Source organism: Cupressus sempervirens, chromosome 11, assembly GCF_028749045.1.
Source record: "Cupressus sempervirens isolate cs-2001-9-10 chromosome 11, ASM2874904v1, whole genome shotgun sequence".
Lineage (NCBI taxonomy): Eukaryota > Viridiplantae > Streptophyta > Pinopsida > Cupressales > Cupressaceae > Cupressus > Cupressus sempervirens.
This window is the reverse complement of record NC_143128.1, coordinates 628,698,792-628,722,862: the sequence shown is the minus strand read 5'-3', so window position 1 is coordinate 628,722,862 and position 24,071 is coordinate 628,698,792. Positions and strand designations below refer to the sequence as shown.

The 24,071-nt window shown below is 30.5% G+C and overlaps 1 protein-coding gene across 1 annotated transcript in view; it reads left to right on the top strand.

The window, feature by feature from the left end:
- Positions 1-23,613, top strand: part of LOC149531293 (phosphate metabolism protein 8-like) — an 87,797-nt gene extending 64,184 nt beyond the window's left edge. The window contains exons 3-9 of the mRNA XM_089808317.1: positions 20,937-21,002; positions 21,141-21,235; positions 21,351-21,388; positions 21,661-21,733; positions 21,916-22,169; positions 22,511-22,577; positions 23,509-23,613. Coding sequence (XP_089664443.1) covers positions 20,937-21,002; positions 21,141-21,235; positions 21,351-21,388; positions 21,661-21,733; positions 21,916-22,169; positions 22,511-22,577; positions 23,509-23,613 — 698 coding nt within the window. The remainder of the gene's footprint in view (positions 1-20,936; positions 21,003-21,140; positions 21,236-21,350; positions 21,389-21,660; positions 21,734-21,915; positions 22,170-22,510; positions 22,578-23,508) is intronic.
- The last annotated feature ends 458 nt before the right edge of the window (positions 23,614-24,071 follow it).

Sequence of the window (24,071 nt, the reverse complement as noted above, 5' to 3'; positions counted from 1 at the left end):
TGTCTTACTAAAAAAAAACTCTCAATCTGTCTTGTATTGCAATAGAAACACACATTTTTCATACTCAACTATTCCATATACTATAGATAGTTATTTCTAGATTCATACCTCCATAAATGCTATTGTAGATAATGAAGAAGGAAGGAGTATGGGAAATTGGGGACAAAAATCTCTTAGATGTTTTACATTTATAGAGGGTCTAGTTAGGCAAATATGTTACTTAAAAATGGGTTGGAATGTTAAATCCCTCCTTGTCCTTACTTTTATGTTGCCCAAAATTTGAACTATTCCTACATCTTTGTAACTAGACACATATTGAGTGTTTAAATTTGTTGTGATATGCATCTAACTATGACTGGGACACATTCATGTTGAAAAAAGAAACTCAACAAAATTCAAGTGTTGTTTTAGTCTCAACCCTAGATGCCTTCATTTTGAATCTTGTAGTTGGATCTAGTATTGAAATAAGTCAGAATCTTTTCAACAAATCTTTGAAAATAATTAACTCTTTTTTATTTGAGCTATTCTTAATTAATAGGTTTTTATTAATTTCTTTCTATTAGGTCAAACACTTCATATTATGTCCAAGTTTAGACCAATGACAAATAAACATGAAAAGTGCCAAGCCCAACAAAGTCTAAGTAGCTAAGGAGGAATATTTGCACTCATGTATATTAATAAAGGTATTAGGAACTTTAATAAAGTACATTTTGATAAAGGAACTTTAATTATAAGATGCTATTGTAGTTAATTAATTCTTATCCATCATTAATATAAGTTGTTTCTAACTAGTTAGTTATTTTCTTTATAGTTGGTCATGAGTGAGATGCACTACATTTGTATATTGCAAAAATCCTTGATTGGATGATGGTATAGTTAAAAAATCTCAAAAAAATGGTTTCTCATTAACATGGGATGGTGTTGCATCATTGGTTAAAGAATCACACCATAATGGAGATCCCAATGTTATGCGAATGTTACTTGATCTAGCATATGGCTTAAGAGCTAGAAAGGTACATAGAAGAGGTTGAATTACCAATATATCTCTTCGAATTGATAAGGTTGAATTGCTAATATTTCCTCAAAGGTGATACCACTTTTCCAATATTTCATGATTAATCATAGTTGAAAGGCTACATGTGCATTGATTTTTTTGGTTTATTACATAACCAAAGTAAAAACCCAATATTTTGATGGGTGTAATTTTGCCTTCTTTTCATTTTTTTGGGTTTAATTTCTATTTCGTCGTGAAAATTTTGAAAATGGTTCATGTTGTCACTACCAAGGTTGAAGAAGATATTGATTTACCAATATCTATATTGGAAGATGAGGTGAAGATTTTTCATTTTTTATTTTATTTTTCTTATTTTAGAAGAATTTTTATAGTTGTCACATACTAGTCTTCTAATTCTATCATGAACAAGAAAGGCTAAAATGAGAACAATGATGTAAAATTTCCTGAGCCTAAGGTAAGAGGTGTTGGTAGGGGTTGCAAGAGAAGAGGGAGTACAAATGAGAAGAATGATGCAAAAGATTGCAAGCTAGCGAATGGTGGTGCATGTCAAAAGAAGACAAAAATGTCCAATGCAGTAAATTCCTAAATTTTATTTGTTTATTAAAGGTTATAGTAGTATGTGCATGTTGCTTAATGAAGATGTATATGGTCTTGTAGAGAAACTAGGCAAGTAACTTGACACTCCATTAATAAAATTAACTTATCTAATAGCAAGTTGTCTTGTCTCCATAGAGCTTACAAGATCATCATCCTCTATTGTGGAAGTTGTCTAAGGGAAATGATATAGCATATTGGTCATTTTATTTCTCAATGACTGTAGAGGAGCCATCTGGGGCCAATGATTATAACACTAGATTTTTTTGGTTAAGGATTAAAACTATTTTGCATACTCATGTTGAAAACACTTATCACACTTCAAGCCAATTAGCTATTTCTCATAACAAACCTTTAAAAGTTATAATTAAAATAAGAAAAAAAATGCGATGTTGACTTGCATACCTACAACCTTGTTAGGGTCTATCACCCCTACTTTCATTGTCATCAAATGACCAAAATCCTGGTCAACATTAATAATTTTTGGCCTTTTCTATGGTTGAAATAAGACCCACAACAACACTGAATTATCATTCTCCAAAAATATTGAACCAATTATGACATATTTGACTCCCTATACATCAATTTTCATATCCTATTTACTAGATTTAATTAAACTATCAAAAATGTATGATGCACTCAGATCCCAACTAGGCAAAACCATCACCCTTGCTTAATTCACAGTTGCCTTCATCTTTCTATATTCATATGCTCAACTTTCCTTTTGATATTTTCCATCAAATTGGTCATTAGTTCTTGTTCATTCTTAGGAGAGATATTTTGGATCTTCTATCTAAATAATTTGCCTCTACATTTATACAAAACAACCATAAACTCCTTGGTTTGATAAAAGAATCATCATTTACCAAATTTCTTGACTCCAAAAGTATTTCATCCTTCCTGACATTTATCTTGTCAAGGATTTGCACATCATACACTAAGGGATAAAGTATTGGCTTGACTATATTTCTTGAAATTGGAACAAGGGAATCTAGAATCTTTTGAATGTCCTCTTTCAACTATTCTCTAAATTTTTCCATTTGTTCTTCGAGTTCCCTATTTTTTTGTGAATCTTTTTTAGTACTTCTTCCCACTCCAAATTCTTGAAACCTTCCTCATATTCAATGCCTTGGTGAACATAATCACCTAATTTCTATGAGTTCCCACAGGCATGAATGTATCCTTCTAGATCATAATGACTCTAGGAATCCATGGTGTACATGTGATATTCATTATGTAATTTCTCTCCAATCTTGTCATATGACTTAGTTACAGAAATAGTAAAGTCTCCAAAAAATAAAGTTGTTGTAAGGAAAGTTTTCTTTCTTTGCTTACCCCTGAAATGTTTACTAGGTTTTGACATATGCCTTACAATTTCTAGATATGAAATTCTATCAAGTACTAATGCTGGTAATCCATATGGCCTTCCTTAAAACCCAAATACTTTGATAAAAGTGAAGTAATCATATACATACCATCTCCCTAATTGTGTTTTATTTCCTCTCCAAACTCATTGTCCCAAGGTCTTAAAAATCTTTTAACATCAGGGCTAATTGAGGGAAAATATTAGTGTCCAAACAAAGTGTACAAAGGTTGAACAAGATGATCATTAAATGTAAGGTAACAAGAAGCAATAAACTTATAATCCCATACTAGTGTCCACATTTAAGTAGTCTACATTTCCCCATTAGACTCATGTTGAAATTTTTGTCACCATTTATTCCATCCCAGCTACTTGATCTAAGATATCTTTCATGGAATAAGTTTTTCTTTTTTTTGCCACAGTTTTGGGCATCCTCTTGTGCACAAAAACACAATGTAGTTTTTTGAGTCATATGAGCTATATCGAATGAGTCTGCTATCAAATAAATACATTTCTTCTCATTTGACATTTGTAGGTCAAAGATCATGGTGTAGTTTTGTTCCCATATAGGCTCAGTAGGTAGTTTTATAAAATAAGCAAGAAATTGCCCTATTGCTGTAAGCTACAATAATATCAGTCATCACTACATGTAGAAGACAAAAAATGATATAGTGATGGCCGATATACTTATCGCTATAGGGTATAGTGCTCATTGATGAATGGTGAAGGCAGAAAATGATATAGCAATGGGCAATGTACTTATTGCTATAGGGTATAGTGATCGTTAATGGATGGTAAAGGAAAAAAATGATATAGTGATGGGTGATGTGCTTATCTCTATAAGGTATAATGATTATTAGTGGACGAAAAAGAAAGAAAATGATATAGTGATGGGTGATGTTAGGGCTTATCACTATAGGGTACAACAATCATTGGTGGATGATGAAGACAAAAAATGATATAGTTATGGGTGATGCGAAGACTTATTGCTATAGGGTATAGCGATCATCGATGGATGGTGAAGGAAAAAAATGATATAGTGATGGGAAATGTGCTTATCAGTATAGGGTATAACAATCATTGGTGGATGGCAAAGGTGAAAAATGATATAGCGATGGGCGATGTACTTATCACTATAAGGTATAGCGATCATTGATGGAGGGTGAATGTAGAAAATGATATTGTGATGGGTGATGTCAGGGCTTATTGCTATAGGGTATAGTGATCATCAACAAATGGTCAAGAAAGAAAATGAAATAGTGATGGGTGATGCCAGGGCTTATCGCTATAGGGTATAATGATCATCACTGGATGACAAAGGTAGAAAATGATATAGTGATGGGTAATATGTTTATCACTATTTCTAGAGTGATAAGTAGTTTCGTGTGTCATATGAGTTTCATCAAGTGAGATATATCCTCCACTCGCTGATGACATATATCGTTATAAGTTATAGTGATAATTCAATTCTATTTCTCATTACCATATGATAATGAGTCTTATCCACACAATGATGAATCCAATAGCTATATGCTATAGTGATATTTAATTTTTTTTGAAACAAAAAATGTTGGTCAAAATTTCCACCAAAAATTTGTTGACATTTTGACCAATGCATCAATCTTGGTTGATGGTTCGGTTGACATATCAATGAAACTTGGTCAAAATTTTGACCAATGGTCTTACTATCAAGAGAGGCCAATTTTGACCAAATCCATCAACACATTTCTGACACCTGCATGGTTTGGTAAAATTTTTGATGATGAAAATAGCAACAAAGCAATTGGTTGATAATTTGACTAACATGAGTTAAAAATTTAGCCAATCTTCATCGAAAAATGAGTCAAAATGTACTAGTCTAAGAAAGACTCAAAAGCCTTATTTTTGGGCACCTATATAGGAAGGACTTGTATGGATAGGTTGAGTACCTGAGACCCACAAAATCTTGTAGGATTTCCAAAATGGTGTCAACAATGGAGATTATTTTGACACCTTGTTAAGAGAAGGATGGGTTTTTGGCCCAAAAACCTATTTTGGAGGCCTAATTCTATGAGGTCTAATTAGGACAGTTTTGTCAAGTTTGAGGGAATCGATAAGAAGACCTATTGATTTTGGGTTGAAAAGGTTTGGAGAAGGCTAAAGACCATAAAATTGAATTCCTTACTCCATGTTGAAGGAAAAAGGTCCATTTTCGGTATAGTTGTGATCTTGAGGGATATGTGGGAATGTCCTTAAGATGAGTGCAAGTTGTAACTTCATTAGTGTAGCTAGATGGTGAAGTGTGGGATGATAGGATAGACATCTTCTTGGGTTTAGGGTGACAAATGGGTTCACTAATAGGCTATAAGAGAGCCTAGTGAGTCCTTGGAGAAGGAAAGGACTAGTAAGCAATCCAACTTACATCAATATGTCTTGTCCTTCTTTGATCAATCTCATTATGTCATTAAATAATTTATTTGACAATTCCTACAAAAATAATTTTTTTCTTTATTAAAACTAAGAATTGAATAAGAGTATGAAAATATTAATATAGAATCCATAATACATTTAGCAAAATATTGTTTGTGGAATAAAAATAATTAGGCAAAGATTAATGGAACAACCAAAGAAAAGTGAAAAGATCAAATGTGAAGTATTAAATATGGAAGATCTACAATAGAATTTCTCAAAAGTTTATTATTTTCCCAATTATAATTCAACTAGCACTATGAGGATATTCAAGAATAATGATGCCTATCCACTAGGAAAACTACTAAGGGAAATACAATCAAATAGAATCTTATGATATAAAATATTTATAAATATTTCTATCCTTATCATAAACATCCTTGCAACTCTACTTAGAGCTTTCTCAAAAGGTCTACAACTTGATTTGCATTAAATATTTGATCATGATTTATATACTATTATTAGGAAACTGAGTATATGGTTTATTATTTAATTTTTACCTTAGATCATCCTTTATAGATTTCCTAGAATTATAATTCAATAAAATTCTTTCTTATCTTGGTTGGACATATTTATGGCTTCTTTTAATTTGTTTTTATGATTTAGTTTTTATCTAAGCCCACTAACCGATTGTGATTTATGTATATGTATGTGTGGGTGTGTGTAATCTACTTGGCATATCTTCTAGATGAGGGGAGGTAGTCGTAATCACTCCTATTGGATGTGTGTGTGTGTGTGTGTGTGTGTGTGTGTGTGTGTGTGTGTAATCTACTTGGCATATAAACTAGTTGTTTATAAAAGGGATATGGAACCATCATCCATATAAGAATACTTATATCCTTAGAAATCTTATAGGAGGTTAGTCATCTAATCTAGGGGTTATGTTTTTATTATTTCTTTTGATGGTTTGATCAATGGATGCTAGTGTTTAGAATTATTTATTCATGATCTAGATATTTATATTTTCATGCATTTTATTTATATTATTTATTTGGTATATTTATATATGCATATGGGTGAACATTTATATACCTATATAAATATATATGGATACATAGTTATATATTTAATTATTTGTGTATGTAATAAATTCTATATGAGTGATTTATTAATACACTTAGATATAAAGAGAAATTCAATAGAATCAAAAAATTAATTAAAGAAATTGAAAGGGATAAAATAAAAAGCATAAGCATTTAAAAGAGGATTAAATTCCCTAACATACAAAGGTAATATGGGTTAACCATGTGGAAGAATATAAGACCATTTCATAAATACAATGACGGGCATAAAACATTGTTCAAAGGAACCTTATGAAAGGAAGAAATTTTTTAGGACTCATTGCAAGTCACAAAGTAAATTCTAGAATGTGATTATAGATGGTGGTAGTACTGATAACCTAGTTCCTCAGGAGATGGTTCAAAAATTGGGTTTGAAGAGAGTGAGATATTCTTATCCTTACGAGATTGGTTTCTTACAAGGTGGGCATTCTTTGGAAGTAAGGGAACAATCTCTTGTTGATTTTTAGGTTGGACAATAGGTTGATCAAGTATTGTGTGATACTGTAGACATGAGTAGTTGTCACATGATACTTAGTATACATTGGCAATATGATTGTAGACTAGTGCATGATTGTGTTGAGAATAATTATATTGTTGAGAAGGGTGGAATGAAGCATTTCTTGATTCTTTTATAGAATGAAAAATTTGGCAGTGGGAACTTGAGTTTTGATGGTTGAGTTGAGTTAAAGTATTCTCAAAGGGTTAGAGATAAACATGGAAAATAGACCTATGGTACACCAAAGATAGATGTAAAGAGGAGAGTTGCAGGAAAAGATTTGAATAAGTGGAACAAAGGAAAGAGTGTACAAGTTGATGTGATGGAGGATATGTATGTGAAATACTAGTTCATTTTTTTATGTATTGAACCCTAAATGATTTTCTTCTAGATATTTAGAACATCTTTTCTTTACACCTAGGTTGTTTGATGTAGGAGCATCCTAAAGAGATCGATAATCCTATATGCAAGGGCTTTGAGATCAGATTTTTGGACTTATGGTTTGGGTAGTTGGAGATGTGTTCTAGATACATTGGAAATCCTTGTCATTAGTGCACATAATGATTTGAGTAACCATGTTGGAGTTAGAGCCTTTTTGGTGGCTGCTAGAAACATCTTCTTGATTTATTGGTAGACCTTTGGAGATTGTACTTGTGAGCTTTGATCTAAGGAAGTTGGCATGTTCACTCTTGAATTTAGATCATTAGATGGAACATGGACTTGTGTCTAAGAGTGCATACACTTATTTTATCTTATGAGTTAGTTATACATTATAACTTGGGGCTTCTCCTAAGTATTTAGTTATTTCATGTATTTAATGTTAGTTCCATGCCAACTTGTGATTGAGGGTGTATTTAATATGAGTTTTTATTTTATGTAACTTCTTAGGTTGACTCGTGGCTTGTTTTATTATTATTGGAAGTTCTTTTCTTGTCTTAGGATGGTAGAAGATCATTCATTCTTGATGGAGTTCAACATGGAGTAGCTGAGAGAAGAGAATTTAGTATATCTAGTAGGAACTATGGGCTTGGGAAATCAAGAAGGTTTCCTAGTGGCTTGCAAGAACAAGTTAAGGTTCTTCTTGGGTTTTTCTAGAAGATTGTGAGTTTGGACTATCTAGTGCTTGAATTTTACAAGTTCTTGCAGACTTGTTATTGTAATTACTATTGTATTTGGTTGTAAGCTAGAAAGTCTTATAGACAAGCATGGTGTATGTAAATCTAATGGTTCTATTATGAGAATTGGTCTTATTTTGGATCTGAATCTCTATGTTATTTTTATATTTTATTGTATGGTTATTTGATGGGTGTCAGGATATCTCCATTAGGGACTCTTCTTCCCTGTACTACATCACCTCTCTTCTAACATTCTAGGATATGTTGGTAAGATATGTTGAAAGATTTTTTTTATGAAATATGTGCCAGGTATTTATAAAAGTCAACATTTCATAACTATTATAGGTTACAAAATGAAGAATAGTTGACTGACTATAAAGATTGAATAAATTGGAATTGTTTGTATTTGAGTTAGGTAAAGTGAGTTGGAAAGTGTAAAGAGTCTAACATGAAGGAAAAACAAATTCAATGTATTGCTTCTCCCTCTTATGATTTGAATTTAGTTTGAGTCTAACCATTGAAAATATATTTAGGACTATTACCAAGCCTTAAAGAACATTATAAAACTAATAATAAATTAATACCCAACAAGAGAAAATATGTGACAAAGAGTTATGATGTGAACTTTATGAAATGTAATTATATTTAATTGTGTCTAGAGTAGAGAATTGATTAGGAACATAAAGGATATATCATGAAATAAGTTTAATAATTATATCAAACTACACATATTGCTTTAAATAGGTTGGGAAGAAAACTAATTTAACTAGGTCACTCTTAATAGGGATGCATAGTATTGTATTAGTTTTGAAGAAGGAAATCCTTCAAGCAAGTGATTCTTAGGAGCTCTAAACCCAATAAATAGCTAGATATAATTGATATTCATCATAAAGACTCTAACAAGCTAGCTTAACACTATCAACTAGGTAAAACCCTGACCGTGTGGATGTAAACATATCCTAACATGGCAATTGTATTACTATGGTAGTGAATATTTATGGGTCACAATCACTGCTATGGTATTTCACAATAACCAAGAGCTTTCCATGTGAAAATCATTTACATCAAATTATTTGATTTGTTGATGTTTGATATAATTAATTTTTTACTATATAGTTATTTTATTTGCATAGTTTATACTAAGTAGACTTCTAGTGAAACTATTTTAAAAAATTAACAACACTAATTCGTCCCCCAGCTCTACCTAACCCCCACCACTCTCAAATGTTTCTTAGTATTAACACAAGAATCAATATTTGATACTATAGTATATATGGTGATGTAGGAGTATCTTGGGGATTTAAGAAAAAATACATTATAGAAAAATAATAATAATAATAAATTATTTCATGAAAATTATGGTTTGTGAAATTAGTAATTTGATTGAGACATGTTTATTAACCTTCTCCTATGAGTGCATAAGTATTGGATGGATCATGTTGAAGTTAGAGTCATTTTACCTTGCTATTGGAGTTGTAAATTTATTTTTCCACGTGCTATTTGTGCATTCTATGTCATTGATCCTTAATTAATAAGACTTTTATAAGTTATGGCATTAAAGAGGACCTAAAATAATACCTTCTTCTAAGATCACAATTATTAATTCACCTAGAGTTGCGAGTTATCACCATTTTCCTTAGGTATCAATTTTCAGCTAGTTTTGCATAAAACATGGAGCTTTTATCTTGTGTGGTTTTATATGATGAAATTGGATCTTGATAAGTTAAGGAAATGTTCCTGGGTCATGTGTGGACATAAATATAACTTATAAATTAGTTTTGTTCATATTTTCTATAGTTTTTATTTACTCTTCCAAGGTTGGACCTATAATGTAATCAATTGCTTGACTAGCTGGCTTGTGACTTAGCTAGCTATATAAGGAGCTTAGGTTAATCTACAAAAAATAATTCCACATCATTAGAAATATATATCATCATAGGATCCGATAGAATAAGATAAGATGTGAGCTTGGACTCTAATTCCATAACTCAATATATATTGCCCCAACCTAGAAGACCTTGTAGTCATACATGTTTGGATTTCTTTTATGAAAATTAATTGATTATATCAATATTGTTTGGTAGAATATTTTATCTAGTTCTCTTTTATTAATTTAACTTTTATGTTTGTTTTGTGTGTAACTCTATTAAGGGGATGTTCATAGGTTTAAGTTGGACTTAGCCCTCTTGAATCTTCCCATCTCTACATCAAGTGGAACCAAAGTAGACTTTTTTCTTGTAGATTGGATCATGGAGAACCTTATTGGATTCATTATAGGGTGGTATATCATAAATGTGACCTATAAAATGTAGAAGATTATGGTCTTGTGAGAACTACTGTCAAGATGGTACATGGTAGAGGAAATTTTGATATTGTTATTATGGACATGTTGTGGTAGATTGTAACCATTCTTGAAGCTATAGAGACATCCCAGAGAAGAGGTGTAGATCTTGAAGACTTTAGTAATGAAAAAGTGGTAGAACCTAAGCTTTAACATATACCTAAAGCTAAACAAGATGAGGAAAGACTTTTGAGAGTTTTGTCTAAACCTAATTCTAGATCTATTGTAGAAGTTTCTCCCTATGGTGAAAGACATGAGACTAATTCATTCTTGGATTGGATCTCTGGGATGGATAAATATTTTGAGTATGAAGGTACTCAAGATAATAATAGGTTAATATTTCATTCACAAAGTTGAAAGGTCATCCATCTCTTTGGTGGGATCATTTGAAAATTGATAGACAAATGAGAGGGAAAAAAAGATCAAAACATGGATGAAGATGCTTAGAAAGATGAAGAAGTTCCTCCTAGTAGACTACTAGGTTAGTTTACTAAGAAAAATACAAAATTTGTGACAAAAGGACATGACTCTAAAGGATTATATTGAGGAGTTCCACAAGCTATATATCAGATCTAGACATGTTGATGATGAAGATGAGAAAGTGGCTAGATACCTAAATGGTCTAAGAGCATCAATTCAAGATGAGATAATATGTTAATATGGATAGTGTGGAAGAGGCATATCAATTTTCTTTGGAGCATGAAGAAAGGTTTTCAAATAGACATGGTCAAAGGAAGAGAGGAAGAGGTGGCATATTTCAAAGAAGTAGATTTGGCAGTACAATGCAAGATAAAGGATGGAAAGATGAACCTGATAAAAGAGGTCTTTACTCTAGAGGTAGCTATACTAGTTAATCTAGGAATAATAATAGTAGAAAAAAGAGAAGAATTTTTTTTTTTAGAGGTACTTGTGACAAATGTGATGAAGAAGGACATAAGGCGTTTGAAAGTACTAACTCTGGAAAGAAAATTGGAGGTAATAGTAGAAATACTTTAGCCTATGAAGAAGTTGTTGAAACACCTAAGGAACCTAAAAATCATGAGAACTTGGTGATAAGAAGGATCTTGTGGAATGAAGAAGCTGATGAGGAACCTATTTTGAGGAGAAGTTTGTTCAAAACCATATTTAAGATCACTAGAAAATATTGCAAAGTAATCATTGATAGTGGAAATTCATATAATTTGGTATCCAAAGAGATGGTTAATAACTTATATTTGCAAAGATTCAAATATCCTAAGCCTTACCATGTTACTTGAATCTAGAAGGACCATTAATTACTTGTAAGTGAACAATGCCTTGTCAAATTCAAAATTGGAAATTGTCATGATGAAGTCTTGTGCAATATTATTCCTATGGATTGTTGTCATATTCTCTTGGATAAACCTTGGTAGTATGATAGACAAGCTTTGGATGATGGTAAATTGAATCAATATATTATTTTTTCTAATGGTAGGAAACAAATATTGTTGCCTTTGGTAGAAAAGTTTGATAAAAGTCACTGTACTATAGTCAGAGTATGTTTGGTAGAGGCTAATAAGTTTACAAAGGAAATAAAAGAACAAAATGTTTGTTATGCTTTGATGCCAAGAAGCACTGAGAAAAAAGATGAATTGAAACATGCACTTGTGATTAAATCTTCATTGATTTAATTTCATGACATCATTTTAAATAGTGTACCTGATGGTTTTCCTCCTACGAGAAGTATAAGTCATTGTATGGATTTGATACCTAGAGCTAGTTTGCATAATAAAGCACCACATAGATTGACATCTAATGGAAAGATTGAGCTAAATAGACAAGTGCAAGAGTTTCTTGAGAAATGCTAAATTAGATAAAGTTTGAGTCCTTGTGGAGTATATTATGTGTCAGCACTTAAAAAGAATGGAGAATAGAGAATATTCATTGATACAAGAACTATAAACAAGATAATTGTGAAGTACATATTTTCATTGCCTAGGATGGATGACATAATGGATAGTTTGAGTAGAGAAAAGTATTTAAAAAAGATTGATTTGAAAAGTGGTTATCATCATATTAGAATTAAAGAAGGAGATGAATGGTAAACTATTTTTAAGGATAATGAAGGTTAGTATGATGAGTTGGTTATGCCCTTTTCTTAACTAATGCACCTAATACTTTCATGAGGTTGATGAATGAAGTTTTGAAGAAATTTTTAGGTAAATTTGTGATTGTATATCTTGATGAAATTTTGATATTTAGTAAGAGTAAGAAAGATCATCTTCAACATATTAAACAACTATTGCAAAAATTGAAGGAAGAGAAGTTCATTAATTTTAAGAAATTTTCCTTCATGAACGAACAAATTGTATACCTTGGTTTTTTAATTTTTGCTAATGGACTAAAGATGGAACTTGAAAAGGTGAGATTTATTGTTGATTGGCCTACACTAGAGAATGTTGGAGATGTAAGATCATTTCATGGATTGGCAACTTTTTATAGGAAGTTTATTAGAATTTTTAGTTCTATTTGTAATGCAATGACTAAAGATATGATAGGAGATAAAACAAGATTTCAAATGAATAGCTAGAGCACAAAGAAGTTTTGAAACTAGAAACAAAAGATTGCAAAATTTCCTATACTTGCCTCGTCTAAATTTAGTTAAGTTTTTCAAGTTGAATGTTATGCTAGTGGAAGTGACATAGGAGTTGGTTTGAGTCAAGAAGGGAGACCTATAGCTTTCTTTAGTGATAAGTTGAACAATGCTAAGAGAAAATATTTATTTTATGATCAAGAATTCTATACTATTCTTTAGGCTTTAAAGAAATCACTAGTAGAATTTTTGCAAATAAATGACTACATGACTAAAACATTTAGTCACAAGACTAAAAAATTTAGTCACATGACTAAAAGTAATCAAATTCTAGATATGGCTTACAATTTATATGTATAAGTGACTAAATGAATGACTAACTTGATCATCAGATAAAATCACAAGGTTAGAAAGTGATAAGTGACTAAAGAAATGATTAGATAAATGACTAAATAATTGGTCACTAATAATTAATCACTCAAACGAAAGAGTAAATGAATGATCAATAAATTATTTATCATGTTAATACATTCTTTAACTTTTTTAGAACTTTTATTATTCACCAATAAAGTTTTAAGTTTTGATCCTATCAATACATTTAACTTCCTTAAATGTGCTCTCAACTGATATTGAACTAAAAGTGAACCCAAAATTATGCCAATCCACACTCAAACTTCTTGAAATATATCTATGTTCTTATAAAGATAATAAAAACCTTCCACACACTCAAAAGAAAACTCGAAGTCTATCTTTGCTTATCAAAAAAATAAATTGTCAATTAAGTATTTTATAATCTTAACATATAATTGCTTATAATTACATTAACGTTTTGTAATAATCGACCCTCTTTATAAAAATAACATTATATTATTATCATTAAAATATTTTAGTATTTGGTAAATAGTGAGGATCATTAGTTAATAAATTATAAGCATTAAAATAAAATAGTTTAATATTAAAAATAATAAATATTAATGATTTAATTTAAATTTATTAATAATATAAGAGAAAAGTTTAATAAACATAATTTAAATACTTACAATATTCATATTACATGTAAAACCTATGAGAATTCATTAAAAAAAATCTACGAATTTATTAAAAAAAACAATAATTTTACTTTGATTAATTTTATAAATGTGGAAGTCTATTAATAATTATAAAGGATAATGATTATAATGTTGAAATACTTATTTAAAATTTGATAAACAGATATTTTAGTCGCCTCTTAAATTCTTAGAATGGACTTATTTTTGTAAACATTCATTATATTATGAAAATATTTGCTTCAAACATTTTATCTAAATTACATTTTTAGCTAATTTATATTCTAAAAATATATACTATCATTTAAAAATGATTAATAGAATATTTATTTATAATTTAGATAAATAGGTTGTGAGGAGCATGAATATGATGTAATCAACAAAATATTGAATGTTAATTATGGAAATCAAATGTAAGAGAAAATGGTATTTACCTTGATATTTATGAAGATTTGGATTTCTTTACTTTTTGAATGCCATTGATCTCATGGGTTTTTTTATTCTAGAGTTTGGTAAAAAAACTTTTCCCTTTATCCACAAAAGCTTGTGCCTTTAGATCACCAATTGATTTTAATTTCTTATTATTCAAATTTGCTGAACCAACACTTTTCACTACTCCAAAGGATAATGATACATACAAATGCCTTAGAAGATTGATAGGTATCTAAGGAAAACATTATCTTAGGTCAACCCTTTGGAAAAGGAGTACTTTTCTAGTCTTACCGAATATACAAATTAAAGAATAATTAACTATATAACTATTTCAGTATGAATACACATTTAAAATTGAGTTTAGCATTCAAAAATAAGTTCATGACATAATTTTCTCCTTATATGAAAATGATATCACATGACTATATCAAGCATTAAGTGAATGCAAATGGATGCACATAAGAGATTTCATGAGAGTGAATTTTGTAAATATTTTTATAGTTAATTGTGCATAGGAAAGAAATTAGAAGAATTTATTAAATTTTAATTATAGTATTGTGAATAATAGATCTATTTGTATAGGATATTTTTATTATAAAAGATTACGACTCTAATATTAGAATATGAAATTTCACAAAACAAGTACTTAATAAAGAACCTCACCTTATAAGAAAAACCTATAATCACATATAAACATGCACATCTCCCTCTACAATAAAAATTTAGTGATGTAATTGTTTCCAACAGTTTTAATCGTTACTTCCCTGGCCCTCTCCATACCCAATTATTTTCCTTAATGAAAAACATAGACTATTTTAGCTAACTGCTCAAGTAAAGTCCATAATGGAGTCTCTCCAAAACTTCAAAAAGCCATGGGAACATGAGCATGGACCTTGTAAAGCTTACTCAATGCTATAGAGGTTGAACTAAGATTTCTTTTATGAGAATTAAATATCTCTTTTGAAAACACATACAACTTTTTATATTCCCTCTTGAGTTGTCTAAAATATTAGTTGATACAGTTTCCATACTATATTTAAGTTGACCATTGCAGTTTTGTTATATCATTGCAATTGAATATGAATTATGTGAACATTTCTATCTAGATTAAGGTATATTTATTTTTCTAGTTTGCATAAATCGCCATGAGGAAATTTCTTAGTTACTTGTCATTTTTTGAGTATATGAAAAGACACATATAAATGCAAATACCTATTATATATATATATATATATATATATATATATATATATATATAAAAGATAGGGGTCCATTAATAGTTTTGTCATAGATATCTCTTTAAATAAAAATTTCTACTAGCTTTAAAAATTGAAAACGCATGTACTAGTAGAAATGAACCACAAGTATGATAATTTTTGAATGAGGGAATATTGGTGCATAAACATAATAGATATGAGAAGTGTTTTGAAGTGACATGTCCAAAAATCAAAACCTTACATTTAAAAGCTCTTCATTCACCTACTAATATAAAAAACCAAAAACCAAAAGATAAAATAAAAAGAACATGATATGATAATTAAGAGTATTCTATACCCTATTTCATGTAAGGCAATAAGGACGGAAGACACCAGATGAATTTTAGGCTAAAACAAAGTGCTTGACACTGCATGCTCCAGGGTTTTTAGTTGCAAGTGCATGCTTCGTAATTGTTCTTCTCGGATCCCCTTTGTGAAGTAAAGAATTGGAACCAACATTAATTCTCGATTTCAAATATTCCCTTAGATGTTCCTCGCCTATACATTAGTTGTCGTAGTTCACTCACTAATCCCAAAACATGCTATAGGGATAAAAAAATACCATTGGTACATACAACATTAACAGAAGTGAGGGCTTATAGAGAGTTAAAACAAATATTCTAGGGCACAGGCATAAGTGAGGGTTCACAGAGAAAGTTAAAACAAATATGTTAGGGCACGGGCTAGGACATAGTCTCCCCATTTCTGCATCAATCTTCAACTGGAAAGCCCCGATCTCAAAGTATTAACAAAAGAAGACTAGGAAAAAATCATCCGAGTCTAAATTGTATGAAAGGAAATTATTCTTCTTCCCTTATGAGTCAGGACACCATAGCTTGGTTATTCATTCCAAATATCTAAAACACATTTCAAATGGCTGTGAAGAGCTACAGATTCTAGTGCATTGGTGTAGCTCAAACAAATCTACACAGGGCATCATAGAATGTTGGAGCAAGATTTTCGCTTATCAAGTAAATTATTCTCCCCATTTTAGACTCCATATTAAGATTACTTTAGTCAGAATTAATGAACTCCATATTAAGATCCACACTTTTTCTTGGGATAATGAAATCTATGGAGTCTACTAATTGCAACTCATTTTACAAGATCCTACAATGATTTTTCTAAGAATATAGTAAGAAGGCAGTCAAATGTGTTTTGCACCATTACCTCTACAATTTTTTATCACATAACACAATTGCTAACAAAATCAGGATGCGAAAGTTAGAGTTCATAATTTCCATATGAGATTTTCGGCATAGTAGAAAATTGAAAGCAGACTAGAGAGTAAAATTTCAAGCACAATAGGGGAAATTAATGCAGAACAGGGGAATTCATTAACTAAGAATTTGCTATGGGCCTGTGGTAATCAAGGAGAACTATGGTTATACCTGGCACTATTCTTTTCTTTCTCATATTTTACTCTTTTTTTGTACTATAGTGGACAAACTAAGTTTATGAATGGTCCTTTCAGAGGTCCAAGCTAAATGCTTTTCTTTCCAAAGCTCAATTCCCTTCAACACCCATTTTGATCAAAACACACAATATTTTAGAGAAAAGCTACCACTCAAAATAAAACCACTAACAAATTTGGGAGGAAAAGAACCTCCCATACTAACAAATCTTTGTATTATCTCTATTGTGGGCATTGATGAGTGACCAGCACCCAAAGTCCACTGTAAGGAAACAACAAAACCAACAACTTGTGCTCCAGAAAAATTTGTCATCATAATAAAAATTGCACCTTGCGAACCTACAACATTCTTGTTTATCTCTTCATTAAAGGATGATCCTATTGAAGACATTAGATTTAAATTTCACTCCCATTTTTCTTTTCAATAAGAGGGTACACATAAATTGGGACACCTTCATAAGATGGACTATGGTTAGAACCATTACCTATCATAGAATTCAAAGGCATTCTTAGAGAAGAAGCTTGAAGCTTCTCATGATTTTCCAACTCTGAAGTATTTTCTCGAGGCTGCATTGTACTGGAAAGATTTTCTGGCTTAGATAAACTTATATTTTGAACAAAGGATTTAATGTTTGGATGTAGATATGACTTATTAATTAACAAGCTTTTGACCACAGTTTGATCAACTGTTACAGACAAAATAGATGAAATTTTTTCAAGTATTTTTTTATTAGAAAAAAAAGCATTATTTGAGTTTAAACTAGGTTCAACAAGCTTCCGAGAAGCTGAAAGTTGCTTAACTTTTCTCTGGTGGTTGCCTTTCTCTAAAACCTCTAAGCACTCTGAATTTATTATTGACTTTCTCTAGGACTTCATGAAAAAGCTTTCTTGACATTGCAAATTTTAGACATGAAAATTACTCAATCTCTGAAGTCAATGATGTTGGCTTTCTATGAAGAAAAAGAAGAACTAGTGAAAGGGTAAACATAAGAGTTAACTAGCTGTAAAATCTCACTACCTACAGAAATAAAATTAATAGTTGTCATTCTAACCCATTGGCTAGGATGACATAATAGTGGAGCTGAATGTGTATTCTGTATGTGGACTTGTTAGCTACCTATAAAAGAGCATATGCTTATTTAGAAGTCTTTGAGATGTTTCAATTTGTCTGTACAAAATTGTTTTTTAATATTTTATTATTTTGGAAGTACATTATTGGAGAAAATATAGTATTCTCAATGCCATGGATGTTTTCTAGCTGGGCTATCAAATCAAAAAGTAAACTAGGCCAAATCCAAATACAAGATGTCCCATAATATGTTTAAGCATAGTTTGTCAAAGATATTGAATTAACTAGTAGTAACAAAGAAAATAAATTATGTTAATGATGTTGTGATTCCAGACCATTTCCATCAAGATTTCATAGGTCAGTATGTATATATGGATTTCCTTACTTGTTAACCTTCTAAAGTGCTTTAAGCAACAAGGTTAATTGATTTCCTGAGTTCTAAATGTTGCCCAGACAAGGAAACCATCTGTTGCTAGAACTCAAATGCCACTTTGATGAGCAACTAAAAAAAGGAATAGAACATAGCACCATTTAAACAACACCCATATTTAATATGACTACAACATCTATATCAACCAAAAGTATAACTCTTGGTGACAATGAAGTCCACAACAATTCTAGTTGTTTAAGTTGAGGGATTGCCTACCTGGCTATGAAATTTTTGTACATAGCTACCTGTCTAAGTAAGAAAATGAGTTCATTGAATACCATGCAACTATTAGCTGATTAAGGTTGTCTTTGATGTTCAATATTTTTCATTAGTATTTCATCGCTCTATTAGGCTTTCTTAGTGCTCTTGTCATAACTAAGTGTTCTAAAATTCTCTTCATATTTTCTATCATCTTCCAATTGGGACAATTAAAACTAAAAGTACTAAATTAGTTGTTCACTTTCAATTAAAGATCACTGATCTAAGAAAAATTCATACATAGTTTACAGGCCATCTGATCTAGTCATATTATGTTTTTTGTTCATTTATTTTCACTAAAGTGATTACTACTAAAAACTATACACCAATGCAGATTCATAGTAAGCACTACATTGTAGTTCTTTTGGGCTTATGATTACTTTTTTGTCCCTGATAAGTGCATATTTTCTAAGTTATGACTAACAACTTTTTGCTCAATCAAGTGGTATATAAAAAAAACATTTTGAAATGTAGAAATCAACATGTGTCCAAGTCCTTTAAAGTTATAAACTTATATATAGAAAAAAAATCATACCTCATATGACATTTTAGACATGCTCTGATTGTTGTAATCAAAATTTTTTGAGTTTAAGAGTACAATCCTCCAAGGACAATGAAAGAGCTAAAGATTTTCACAGAGAAAGAATAGAATACATACAATGTAAACAACTCCAATTGGAAGCATTATATTCAAGCACAAAACATTCCCCTATGCACTGCCATAAAATTGATAGAATTATTAAATGACACATGAGAAAGCACCAGAGATGAGATACCATTGTTTTGGCAGAAAAAACCATTCACTCGATGTCAACTATGAAGGAAATGATGTGTTTATCAAACTTAACACATCTTATCACTGGTCTTTTTTGGTATTTTCATGTTTATTAAAAATGAAGACAATTCGCTTCTTGTTCTTGTTTTAATTTCTCCTTAAGCCTTATGTTAGGTTTTGTGTGGGTATGTGAGTTTAGCATCTTCTGGTTTCAAACATACTATAGATTGTGTTTATGTTGTGATTTAATATAAGTAAATATAATTAAGATTATAATGACAATTATAGTTTTTCCTTATTGCATTGTTTTTTTGAGGTACTCTCTATTTCTTTTTCCTTGTCTATTTAGAGAGTTGGAGAAGCCTTTAACCACATAAGATGAAGCAGTTAAATTTAGCAATTGGTAGTGATTTGATAACTTAAAAGTGCAAGAAAAATGTTTGTATTTTTTTCTTTCAAATTTTAGGTTCTCTCTCTCTCTCTCTATATATATATATATATATATATATATATATATATATGGATCTTTATAATATCAATTCAATAGTCATATTTCATTTACTATTTTGATTCATAAATTTAATCTAATCTATAATATCTACAACTAATAAGTATTGTATGTCATTATATTATAATCTATATCATTTTTAAATTGAAAAACTAACATGCTTTTTGTGTCAGTGTCTAGATATTTCAATGTCTTGTGAGGGTGATAGAAAATTCAGAGCATCATCATTGGAAACGTAGGCGTATATTTGGCAACTTACAAATTCCCTTCAACTAGTTCTACATAATTTTACATATATCCCATTTTAAAAAAATAGTCTTCAACATTTAACTAGAACATAGATTACAACCTACGAACTAGATTTTATTGCATTATCTTTTTTCCCAAATTTTTTAAAGTAAAAAGAAGTCATTGTGTGACATTTTCTGAAACTAATTCATTCGCTGCCCCAAATTTACATGTGTGGACTTTGCAACACTCTAAGACTTTGCAGAATTTTGCTAAGGAGTCCTCAGAACAATATTGTCTCACAAGTACAAATAATTCTTTGTTTTTTCCCAAAAATATATTCATGTACTGAATTTAACAAAACAAGTTTTTATTTCTCCTCTAATAAAAAAATTTTAGAAGCATAGTTTCCAATATCAATCATTTAATGCATATAAGGAAAACATCAAAAATTGCAAATATCTTGAAAGCTATGACCCAATAGTTAAACTCACAGAAAACAAAGAAGAAACTATAAAAAGGAAACAAACTTCCAGATCTTGATGACACATTATACCCTGTAAGTTCAGGACTTGCAGCTGCATGCACCAAGAATATTGGAGGTAATTCAAAATATGGTCTTTGAACTTTTTATTTCTTTTGTTCACCTTGATTTTCTCAAGTTTAGGGGTTATATGTATGCACAATTTTGAGTTCTCTTAAGTTTTTCTTTATCTGAGATATGACTAATGGTGCAATAGATTATGTTGTTCAAAAACTTGGAGTTGATGAGAACAAAGTCACAAAGTTTTATAGAGAAATGTATAACTATGGCACAACTATGGCTGGACTCAGGGTTAGTTTTCCTTACAATTTTTTGTTTAATACATCTCTGCAATGTTTAATTGTGATAAATTTGTCAATGGGTGTCATAAATAACTTTTCTTCCTCTTGTTGTTGAATCCTTGCAGGTTGTGGTCAATGAATTTGACTATGATGAATATCACAGGTATGCTCTAAAATGTTGTGCCTGGTAACTCTCATGTTGTGGTTTCATGTTGTTTAATGTTGTCTTGGTAGGTAATGGACTGAAGCTTCGATTAATTATTATTATTTTTTCAAATTAATTATTTTTTATATGTTAATCTAGAATAGACCCAAATTAAAGACCTCCCACATGAAAGTCTAACAAGTTACTGTTGTGCTATAGGTTTTTACCTTTCCCAAAACCACTTTTGGTTCAAAATGTTTAACAAGATTTTTTCCTTTCTCTTTTCATAGTTTTGTCCATGGAAGATTGCCATATGATAATCTTAAGCTAGATCTAATACTGAAGAGCTTGTTGTTAAGCATGCCTAGAGGAAAATTGTAAGTTCTTGTGTTTAACTAAAAATTATTCTTTTTTGGAACTATGAGTAATATTAACTGTTTATACATATTGTCAATTTGATTATAATACTAGAAAAAAATATTATCTTATTTCTTGCAAATGTATCTTGAAATTGTCAAAAATGGTGTTAAAAATGTACTATAACTATTCAAATGAAACTGATTTTCACAAACGGTGACAAAATTCATGATACCAAGGTGCTCAGTAGACTCGAGTTAGAAGATTGTTTTGAAGGTTTCATATGTTTTGAGACTCTTAATTCTCACCCAAAAGTTGTAGAAAAGAACAATAGCTGGGATGCACCTATTGCTTTTATCCCAAAAATACCTATTATTTGCAAGCCATTAATAAATGCTATGGAGTGTGCTATTCAAGTTGCAAATGCTGATCCACAGAGAACTATATTAATCCAATAACTTTTTTTATTACTATTTTCATTCATGTAAATTATTTTTTCAGGATTTGATTGTGTATTTTTAGAATCAATGTTTCCAATCACACTTTGTGATCTATCATCATATTTTACTTTCCCATTCTTGCATCCTATCATTCTGACGATGGATCACAAGGTGTGATTTGATATATTGATGATAGAAAACTATATAGAATCAAATCCCAAAACAATAATTTACATTTCAAATGAATCATAGAAATCTAAAAGGACTAATTTTTCTTTCAATTCATATTATTACATTTTTTACATGCTCTATTATTTTCTGAACGTGAATTGTTTCCTCTGCTGATATTTTTTGATGACAGTACTAGGAATATAGCACCAGGGAAGTGTACAAGACTGGATACTATATTGGTAAGACCATGTGGGAAGGGCTTTAACAACTGGTGCATTGTAGTGGGTGCATAAATCATTTATTTGGGATTGGGTTTTTTACTCATAAAACTCTTGCATTGGTTGTTACACGATGGTTATTTATAACTAGAAACCATTTCATTGACAATAATAGATTTTCACAATTTGGGATATTGCATTCATTTTTCTGGGTAATATTGTGTGTGAGTTTATTACTGTCTACATTTTGTATAATAAATTGAATGAACTATCATTAGGATGAGAGAGCCAGGAATGTTTTGAAACTTTGATGATGGATAATTAAATATGATTCAAAACATTGATGTTGATAAAATCACACACAATCTTACCCAAAAGCATGAATATAATATTACAATCAATTGACGGTTCATAATTGGACACCATTTTGTTGGCTACAATATACTGGTTGTCTATAATTTGAGACCATTTTGATGGCTACAATATACTAGTCTTTTATAACTGGACATCATTTAATGGGTGAATACTTGTTTACGATCGAACACTATTTGACCTGAAGTGTAGTTTCATCACCGATTGATTCATTGCAATCTTATAAACAATTTTTGTATTGATTATATACTAGTGGTTCATGATTAGACACCATTTCATTGGCAACAATGTATATGTTGTTGATGATTGGACACCACTTCTTTAACTGCAATGTAGACAACTTCTATGCACTTGTATGTAGTGTTAATAGTCTAAGACTATTATATTCTCATTGCAAAAAGATTCATATAAGTTGCACTATAGATGGTTCCTTATTTATGATTGAACACCATTTCGATGCTACAATATATTTGTTGTTTATAATTGAATGCAATTGAATACCTTTTTGAGCCTAATTGTGATATCATCATTGATTGATTGATCTAACATAAGCTCTACTTTGGCTGTAAAATTTTAATAGGTTGGAGCTTCAAACCTCATAGAGGGAGCAGACAATGCACTTGAAAGCATTCACAACCTAAAAGAAGCCTTTCTTGAGATTTGGGAAGGTGATGTTGGGTTTTAAAATATTGCATGCCCAAAATGAGCTATTTCTATTGAAATAGTTGTAAAAGCATAAAACATGCCATTACATTACATAGAATGGGGATCTATTACTTTTTCATTGGGGTTTTCTCCATTGATAAAAAGCTTATCTTCCCCATCTCTATAATTTTAGATGCTATCCAACTTTGGATATAGCATCCCTTTTTCTCAGTTATGAAACTTTTTAGAGGAAGAGTCGATCTTCACTAGGAAGTTGTTCTTATACACACTCTAAATCTATGCCTATCAAAGCCTTGCCAAAGGAAACAGAAGAATATTGAAGAATCTATCTATGAAGAAGTGGTTGTCCAAACTCTTAGCTAAGTAGTGAAAACATCCATGGTAGTCAAAACACAAGGTAGTAATCTCTACAAACCTAATGTGGATGAGGAAGGAGGAGATGAAGATTGAGGGGGGCCATATTTCTTTTGATGTTAA